The following is a 9,417-nucleotide window of genomic DNA, read 5'->3' as shown; positions in this document are numbered from 1 at the left end:
TAGGTGAGCGGTAGGTGAGCGGTAGGTGAACGGTTGGTGAGATGTGATAGGTGAGCGGTACCACATTACAAAAGTGCCTTTTTACCTCAAGAGATGAACAACACTATCTTATGAAGTCCTTCAGGTAGGTGAGCGGTAGGTGAGCGGTAGGTGAACGGTTGGTGAGATGTGGTAGGTGAGCGGTACCACATTACAAAAGTATTTTTTTACCTTAGTTCATTAATTGGGGGTCAAAATAATAGTTAAAAATCCTCAAGAGATAAACAACACTAGCTTATGAAGTCCTTTAGAGATGAACAACACTATCTTATGAAGTCCTTCTTTTGCAGATGCAACAGTAATTCACTTGAAATTTGGTACATACATCAAAGTTAATCGGAACTATGGACTGCATGTTGTAATTTGTCATCCATATATTTTTCTCTATATGGTAGTTTAGCATTTGGGCATAAATTTCAATTCTATAGAGTCTTTTTGTGCATATGCAGCAGAAACTCACTTGAAAATTGATACAAATTCAAAATTAATAGAAATTGTGGCCTGCATCCTGTAATTACTAATTCATATCTTTTCCGCTGTAAGGGAATTTAGCTTTTGGGCATAAATTTCATTTATAATGATTTCAATGAAGAATTTTGGCATGATGGACAGAAGCCAGGTTACTGTATGACAGCTTCATAATAGATGTGGATTAAAGCTAGTTGTGTAACTAAGCCAAGCCGACTCGTGAGTCCTCTTGGGCTTAGCTCTATAAATGGCTCGTGAGCTGAACTCGATGAACTAGCAGGCAATCCCCGACTGGACTCATTAGTTTGTGGGCTCGTTTGTTTAAGAAAATGTAAATATAATATATACTCAAAATATATTAAAATTCAAGACTTTATATTTAAAATGTTTTAATTTTTTTTTATATTTTATATCAAGTGGTTTCATAATATTCATCTCCCAATTGATCATTCTATTTGTTGTTTTACTATAACATTTGCTTTAATTTATTTTCTTTCTTTCGAAATAAATAAGCCAGCTCAAACTCGTAGAATTAAGCGTGAGCTTGAGCTCAAACTTGATTAGTTAATTAAGCTCAACTTAGAGTCGAGGGTTGCTCGAGCTCGACTCGACTCGACCCGCATACACCATAATTAAAGCTTATTGCTGAGAAATAATGACTTGCTGTATGAGATTGAAGAAGAACACTTTATTCAATATATTATCTATTGGAAAAGAGCTTGATCAATACCATCCCACCTCGCGCAAAGGCTACAACAGTCTATAGTTCCAAAACCTAAACATGCTTATTAAATATATATTTGCCTGTTAGTATATTTATATTGTCTCTTGTGCTAAATATTTATAGTAACTAATATTGTAATATATCCTCATTAGTGAGAATATTCTATTTCATTATAAATTTTATTTCTTTATTAACTATCCTAGATATAGTTATGTTTGTGCATGCACCAGAATCAATGAAGTAAAAGTATTGCCTTTTTTGTTTTTCATCACTGCCTTCCTACTACATTTTTACAGTGCATACTAAGTACTTTCTTTCATTGATGATTAAATCTGATTGCCTAACTATTTTTTGTTGCCTACTTTGCAGATAAAGAGGGAGATTAAAATACTTCAAAATCTTTGTGGTGGCCCCAATATTGTGAAGCTTCTTGATATTGTCAGAGACCAGCATTCTAAAATTCCAAGCCTGATATTTGAATATGTGAACAACTTGGATTTCAAACTCTTGTATCCGTCATTCACAGATTATGACATACGCTACTATATTTATGAACTGCTCAAGGTTTCCCCAAGCCCATTTTCTTTATTCAAGGCCATTACGTTTTTAATATAAGAAAATTTACATACATACCACACAATTCTTATGAATTTACTTATCTAACACCTAAACTTTGTTTTTTATGTTTCTAACATTAAAATATTTCATATCACATTAAAATATCATTATTATCAACTTCTTAAAAGTGAAATATACCTTTTTATGCATAAGTAAAATGATATTAATGTAAATATCAAAGTTCGGGTGTTAGATATGTAAATAGATAGGATTGTGTGGCCTGTCTGTAAATCTTTCTTTAATATATTTCTATTGCAAGGACTATGATTTATAACTTTCACTTCAAATAAGTGGTGTAAAAACCGGAGATGAAAGTGAAAAGGTGTGCTCGAGCATACAGGCCACTTAGTTATTAACTTTGTTTTTAACTAGTAGGCTACATAGTTGCATCATATAAATAAGACTAAGGTATTCATAAAATCTGATGACATTTCATAATGTGTATTTCTCATGTATTCATCTTGAGATTGGTTTCTGGTATATGTTTACTTTTGGAGATGAAGTTTAAGTTTTTGAAGTAACTTATATTTTTTGTTAATGATTCTTAAAAATCCTGTGGCAATTATGGAATAATGATATGCCCAATAACATCAAAGTTTATGTTTAATGATTTAATATAAGGTTTTTGAATGGGCCGTGGCCATTATTTCCCTATCATTGATAGCTTTAGATAATCTTTAAATATTGGCTAGAACATATAAATTTGGTAAATTTTCATGTGTATCATACAATTCTTATGTATTTACATAACTCATATCTAAACTTTCATATTTACATACATAGCACTTTGTTGCTTTAAACCTATGCATGAAACCTATGCATGAAAAGGTGAAACCTATGCATGAAAAGGTGAATTTCACTTTTAAAAAAATGATAATAGTGCTATTTTTGATGTGCTATTAAAGATTGATTGCTATGTGTGTAAATATGAAAGTTTAGGTGTGAGATTTGCAAATGCATAAGAATTGTGCTCTATGTATGTAAACTGCCCCTATAAATTTTGGCTCAAAACATTTCATAAGCACTTTCTGTTATTGATCTTGGAAAATATCAGTAGCCATCGGAGACGGAAGAAATTGAATATTGTTGTCAGAGGGCTAATCAACCTACTGTAATTATCTAAAGGCACTTTTTCCTGCATATGAATTTTATGTGCTGTTTTTATAAGAAGAGCTGGCTCCTCCTCACTTCCTTCTTCTAGAAAATATAACTCAGTGTTCTAGAAGGGTGGTTTAGGATGGGCATATTTTTGTTAAAATTCTGTATTTATTGCTTGATGTGTCATTATTCAAAATTTCTGGTCGCAGGCATTAGATTATTGCCACTCACAAGGAATCATGCACCGAGATGTTAAGCCTCAAAATGTCATGATAGATCATGAGCATCGAAAACTGCGCCTGATAGATTGGGGCCTTGCTGAATTCTATCACCCTGGAAAAGAGTACAATGTTCGTGTGGCTTCAAGGTAAATTCGTTATTTTTATTGATCACATTGCTGCATTTTTTTCGCTGTTTCTTTTGTACTTAAGAGGTCCCTTCCTGAGCTGTTTAATTTTCGAAAAATTGCAAAAAATGATTCTCCCTCTGTAACCATCTGCTAAAGATATGTAATGTGCATCGCAGTATCTAATGAATTACTAAGAAAAAATGGAAATGTAGAGATTGAGAGAGAATCTAGAGCGAGAACCTTCGAGTTTTTTTTTTTATTATTATTGTATTTTTAGAAACAATAAGATTTTTGGCAAAAATCGAGCGAACCTTCGGCTTAACTGCAGAAGGGTTGAGGCACAGCATTGCAGAAAAGATTAAATTTCTGTCAGATAAGTAATTACATGATCCGCCCTAACAAATAGTTTCTATGAAATGAATATTGTTAGCTTGTAACCATGTAATTGCATTGACTACGCAAGGTGATTTCAGATAAGGAATAGGTCCTCATAAATTGTCGGCCGACCTTACCAAGAAAACAAATTCTAGCGAGTTAGCCACATTGGGTGAATTGGATGACCTAACCTTGTAGGCTCTGAGACGGAGTAGCTTGGCAAGGATATTTAGCAATTTTGGATGGTTGTAGTTTTTGTGTGTTCCGTGGGTGACTTTAAACATGGTATAAGCTCAGGCTCACTAATGAATTCTTAAGTAGGAGATGAGTTCATCTGCTCTTTGAAGACTTTAAATTTGAGATGAGTTAAGTCCTCTGACATGTCAAGCCCAAGTCAAGTTCAAAGCTTCTACAGATTTCAAGATTGAGATGGGTTGAAGTTCCTCAGTGAGCTCAAGCCTCGGAGAAGTTACGATCCTCTTAGAATTTTAATTTCTAGATGAGACTAGAGTCTCTAACAGCTTCAAATACAAGACGAGTTCACGCTGTCTCATGACTTCAGGTTTGAGATGAATTCAAGTATTCAACAACTTCAAGCCAAAGATGAGTTAAAGTTCTTCGATGACTTCAAGTGTTGAGATGAGTTTATGCTCTTTAATATTTCAAGTCCTAGGTGAGTTTAGTCTTTGATGACTTTAACTCCGAGCGAGTGTCTCTCTGATGACTTAAGTTTGTAATGAGTTTAGAGGGTGATGAGTTCAAGTATGAGTTGAGTTCAAGCTCTGTAATAATTTTAAGTCGGAGATATGTGCAAAATCTTTCATTACTTCAAGATTTAGATGAGACTAGAGTCTCTAATAAATTAAATTTGAGATGAGTACGAGATATGGTATGAATTTAAATTTGAGATGATTTTAGATCCATTGATGATTTTAAGCCTGAAATGATTTCAAGTACTCTAATGATTGAAGTCTGAGATGTGTTTAAGTTCTCTAACTATCTCAATTATAAAATGAGTTTTGAGTTTCTGATAGCTTCAAGTATGAGATAATCTCAGGCTCTATGAGAAATTTAGACTCATATTTTGAATCCAATAATCTAATCGAGTTGATTATGAGTGTATATTAGCTCTTTGATTTTCATGTCGCTTTCGGACTGAAAAATAATATTTTGAAGCTTCTTTATATAAATTAATATCCAAAAATATATTGAATAGAAATGCCCATGAACATGTCAAGTAGAGATATATCCAAGATTATGCTAAGTATCTTTAAGTTTTTGCTTCTAAATATAGTTGTTTACTCTTATTCAATGTTGTTAGGGACAGATGCTCGAGCGGAGCATATTGTAATTGCAAAAAAGGTTTATATATATATATATATATATATCTTGTATTTGTAACCCTAAAGGGGTTAATTGCTTTAGGAAATAAAAATCGCCGCTCATCGCTTCCGAGGACATAGGCATATTGCCAAACCTCGTTAAATCTCTGATGTACTTTTCTTGATTCTTATGATTCTTTGCCCTTCTTTCTCAACAATTGTCCTTATATGGTGTACATTTTTGAACAAGTATTCACCTCACGCTAAAGCATTGGCAATTGCGAGAGTCACGATCTCTAGACTGCCACTAATAAAGAATTTTACTTACTCTCAATATGGATTTTATTAGAAGTTATATTTTAGCACAATGAAATAATATATTTTGAGAGAAATTTAGAATATTCAAAAATATGAGGTGATAATTTGTTGAGTAGGTAGTTATATAAATTTTTGAATAGGCTAATAAACAAGTTGACTAGCTTAATAGTTGACTAATTTCTGAGCAAACAAGATTATTCTTTACATCATGAGAATTTGTTGATTCCTTCAATGAAATTCATGCTTTAAGTAGTGTGTTAGGAGACTTCATTAAATGTGGATTATTAGTCTATTTAGGGGCCTTAGTTCTCATGTAGGAAGTGATTTCACAACTTTTAAACTTGTCCTTAAATCGAGACCATTCTGGTTTCAAGTTTAACTTAGTCTACCAATTAATTAGTCAGATCGCATTAATGACTTAAATTTTCAAATTTGAAGTTTGGTTGACTTCAACTTGATTAAATGAGTATTGACTTTAAGATTTTAATTCTTGAACAAATTTTAACACATCAAGCCTCTATGGTGTGCCTTACGTGCTTAGCAAGTTATAGAGATGAGTTTTTCTCTTGAAGAATTTTATGAATAAATTATTTGAGAATTTTCAAATTCTAAGGATGAGTTCCTTATCAAATTCTATGCGCAAGTATATTTATTTTAAATACCAAATATGATTCTTTATTAGATATTTTTTCGTCAAAATTATTTCTTTTTATAGCTCCCTTGCATTCAAAGAATTGAAAAATAATAATTAAAAATAAAATTAAAAAATAACTTTGATTAGTTCTTCAGCTAATCTGCAAAGATGTTGAGAATCCCCAAGGTCATTGTCATGATCATTATGAAAAATACAATGTTTTGATAGATCTCGAATGTGAGATTGCCTTTAATGGAGGTGGCGGACACAAGCATTCATTGTCTTTTATTTCATTTATGAACTTTTCATAAGATACTCATACAAGTGTAATACTTAGGGAGACTTACATACATACAACACAATTCTTATGTATTTGAATATTTAACATTTAAATTTATAATATTTATTTTCATGCTTAAATTTTGATGTGATTCTAATACAAAAGTTTGATATGTACATGTATAACACTTTAGTATTAGAATCACATCAAAATATATCAATGAAAATTAGTATTTTATTTAAAAAAAAAGGTTGGTATTAGTGTTATGTTTCATGTAATATTAAACATTTGAGTATTATATAATAACTATTAAGATTTAAATGTTAAATATTCAAATACCTTAGAACTTTGTGGTATATATGTTTGGTCCCCTAATATTTATTCATTATAGGTGGTAAGTCAGCGAGTTCCTACGCTCATATTGTTGATGGTGATGTTGATGTGATTGTTAATTGTTATAGCAAATTCTAGCCTCGCCCAAGTTAAAGTAATCTTAATATTTATTCCACCAAGTTGATGTGTTGTGCATCCATGATGAATTATAGATGCTGATTTGAACTCTCCACATTGTTATATTCTTTTGCTTTCACATAATGATTATCAAGTCCCAAAATTTCAACAAACGTCTTTGGCTGTTTCAATCTGAGTGCATACTTATCCGGTCTCTTTTTAAGGCCCTAAATTCTATTAGGCAAGTACATGCGCCAATTCTGTAACTTCTAATATCCCTTGTTGCATCGAATAATTCGATTTTTCAAGGACATTCGCCTTTCTCATCTCGTCTTCAAAGATGCAACTTTTTAAGATGCTTTTCGCCACTTGCAAACTAGGTAATAAATTACTTTTTGAATTCATCAAACGAAGTAATATTCTAAGTGAAATACTGGGGAATAACCTAATAAAATACACTTTGATGCATCATGAATACTTGGCAGTTATATCTGTTTTTTTCCTATATATAAATCCAAGTATGGAATTTTTAAATTTCTTTGAAGGGTGCGCTGCAACAAATTCTTGGGAGAATGTGTTTCCTAGGTGTGACTGATGCTTCTTGACCCTTCAAATTAAGGTGTTTTCTCAACACTGTTCTTTAGGTAATAGCTCTCTTCAGCTATAAAAGTTCAAGGCAGTACATGAAAATTTGATGATTGTTGATGAATGAGAGTTTGAAGATCCATCTTCAAAATTCACACATTGAGGGGATCTAGGAACACGCTCTAAGGCTCCTTGGATCATTCTAGTGAGTCCTTCTTCCATATCGTTGGGCTAAGTATTGGTAACGAATTAATGGTTTTTCATTTCTATTAATCTCTACATGTCTAGTAGTTCCAATGATTGGTTTCCAGTTTCTGGCATGTTATTTTGATCCCCAATTAATGAACTAAGGTAAAAGGGCAATTTTGTAATGTGGCACCGCCACCTACCGCATCTCACCTACCGCTCACCTACCACCCACCTACCTCTCACCTACCTCCCACCTACCACTCTCTTGCTTCTATAAATAGAGAGGGTGTGAGGCCTAGGAGTGCAAGGGAAGAGATCTTAAGCTACCACAAAAGGAGGAGAGAATAGCTAGAGAGCTAGAGAGGAGGAGAGCATCTTGAGGCCTTGTATCAAGGTGTCGCTTGAGAGGGAGGTCATAGAAGGAAGATGAGGGCTCATCTCTATGTATAAGCTATGTATTCTCCATTTCTTTTGCCTTAGTGAAATATTTGATCGATTCCCTCCCGTGGACGTAGATCCAGTTGGATCGAACCACGTAAGCGATCTTGCCAGGAAGTACATATCTCACAACAATTGGCGCCGTCTGTGGGAAGATTCATAATTCTTGGCTAGAGGTGTCCGCGTAAAGGTGTTCACTGCCAGCGACGAAGAAGAGGAGTTTGGCATTCACGAACAGAGGAGCAATTGGATCGCGTCGCAGGCAGCCGAATCGCGACAGATTCGGTGAGACGGAGGAGGAACTGTCCGCGAAGGAGCAGAGGAAGGCGGGTAGTTTGGTCCGCGAAGGGGCAGATCTCGCGAAGGAGGAGGATTTCCGCGACAGCTAGCACACGCTGCGACAGAAGCACACCACGACAGATCTCGGAATTCAGTAGGTGCTCAGAAAAACGGACTTCAGACGCTATTGGGGGACGTTATTGGGGATCAAGCCACAATAATAGGTTCGCCACAATAATGGGTTCCGCCAAATTCGACATCGAGAAATTCAACGGTAATAATGATTTTGGTCTATGGAGAGTAAAATTGAGAGCTCTATTGGTGCAGTAGGGTATTGCAGAAGCTTTGCAAGGGTCGGCGGCATTGCCGGCTGACATGACCGAGAAGGAGAAGATCGGCATACTGGACAAGGCCCACAGGTTGATAATCCTGAGCTTGGGCGACAGTTCTGAGGAAGGTGTCGAGGGAGACAACGGCTCAAGCGCTTTGGGCCAAAATAGAGGTACTCTACCTGACAAAGTCTCTGGCTAATAGACTCTTTCTGAAGCAGCGCCTATACTCCTTCAAAATGCATGAAGACAAATCCGTCTCAGAGCAGATTGACGAGTTCAACAAGATCATCGACGATCTCGAGAACATCGACGTCAAGATGGACGATGAGGACAAGGCACTACTGTTGCTAAACTCTATTCCCAAGAGCTACGAGCATTTCAAGGATGCGATGCTCTATGGAAGGGCGCAGACTATTACTCTGGAGGAGGTACAATCTCTTATTAGAGCTAAAGAACTCCAGAAGAAGCACGACATGAAAGAGGAAACCAGTGGAGATAGTCTGACAGTTAGAGGAATATTGAGCAAGAAATACTTCAAAAGTGATCAGAGCATATCAAAGTCCAGAAGGAAGGGCAGAAGTCAGTCTTCTAAGAGATCTAACAAGTGTTACCACTGCCACAAGGAAGGTCACTTTAGAAGGAACTGTCCGGATAGAAAGAAAAGTTTTCAGGAGAAGTCCAGAGATTTTGGAGAGGCAAGCGTAGTCTCAGATGGCTATGATTCAGCTGAAGCTCTGGCGATCACAGAATCTGAATTTAGCAGGAAGCGGATCCTTGACTCAGGGTGCCCCTTCCACATGTGTCCTCACAAATACTGGTTCGAGTCACTGCAGCTGGAGAACGGTGGGTCTGTTCTACTAGGTGATAATAAAGCTTGCAGGGTAGTCGGCAGCGGGACAATCAGAATCAAGATGTTCGA

At 35.3% G+C, this 9,417-nt stretch overlaps 1 protein-coding gene across 1 annotated transcript in view; it reads left to right on the top strand.

Annotated features, from left to right (window-relative positions):
- LOC110022175 (casein kinase II subunit alpha-2-like) overlaps positions 1-9,417 on the top strand; it is a 23,342-nt gene that overhangs the window by 7,006 nt on the left and 6,919 nt on the right. Inside the window, exons 4-5 of the mRNA XM_020720990.1 lie at positions 1,601-1,795; positions 3,157-3,314. Coding sequence (XP_020576649.1) covers positions 1,601-1,795; positions 3,157-3,314 — 353 coding nt within the window. The remainder of the gene's footprint in view (positions 1-1,600; positions 1,796-3,156; positions 3,315-9,417) is intronic.

The sequence above is a fragment of the Phalaenopsis equestris genome, unplaced genomic scaffold, assembly GCF_001263595.1.
Source record: "Phalaenopsis equestris unplaced genomic scaffold, ASM126359v1 Scaffold000174, whole genome shotgun sequence".
In the NCBI taxonomy this organism is placed as follows: domain Eukaryota; kingdom Viridiplantae; phylum Streptophyta; class Magnoliopsida; order Asparagales; family Orchidaceae; genus Phalaenopsis; species Phalaenopsis equestris.
Note: the sequence above shows the minus strand (reverse complement) of the source record. Positions and strands in the feature narration are given on the sequence as shown.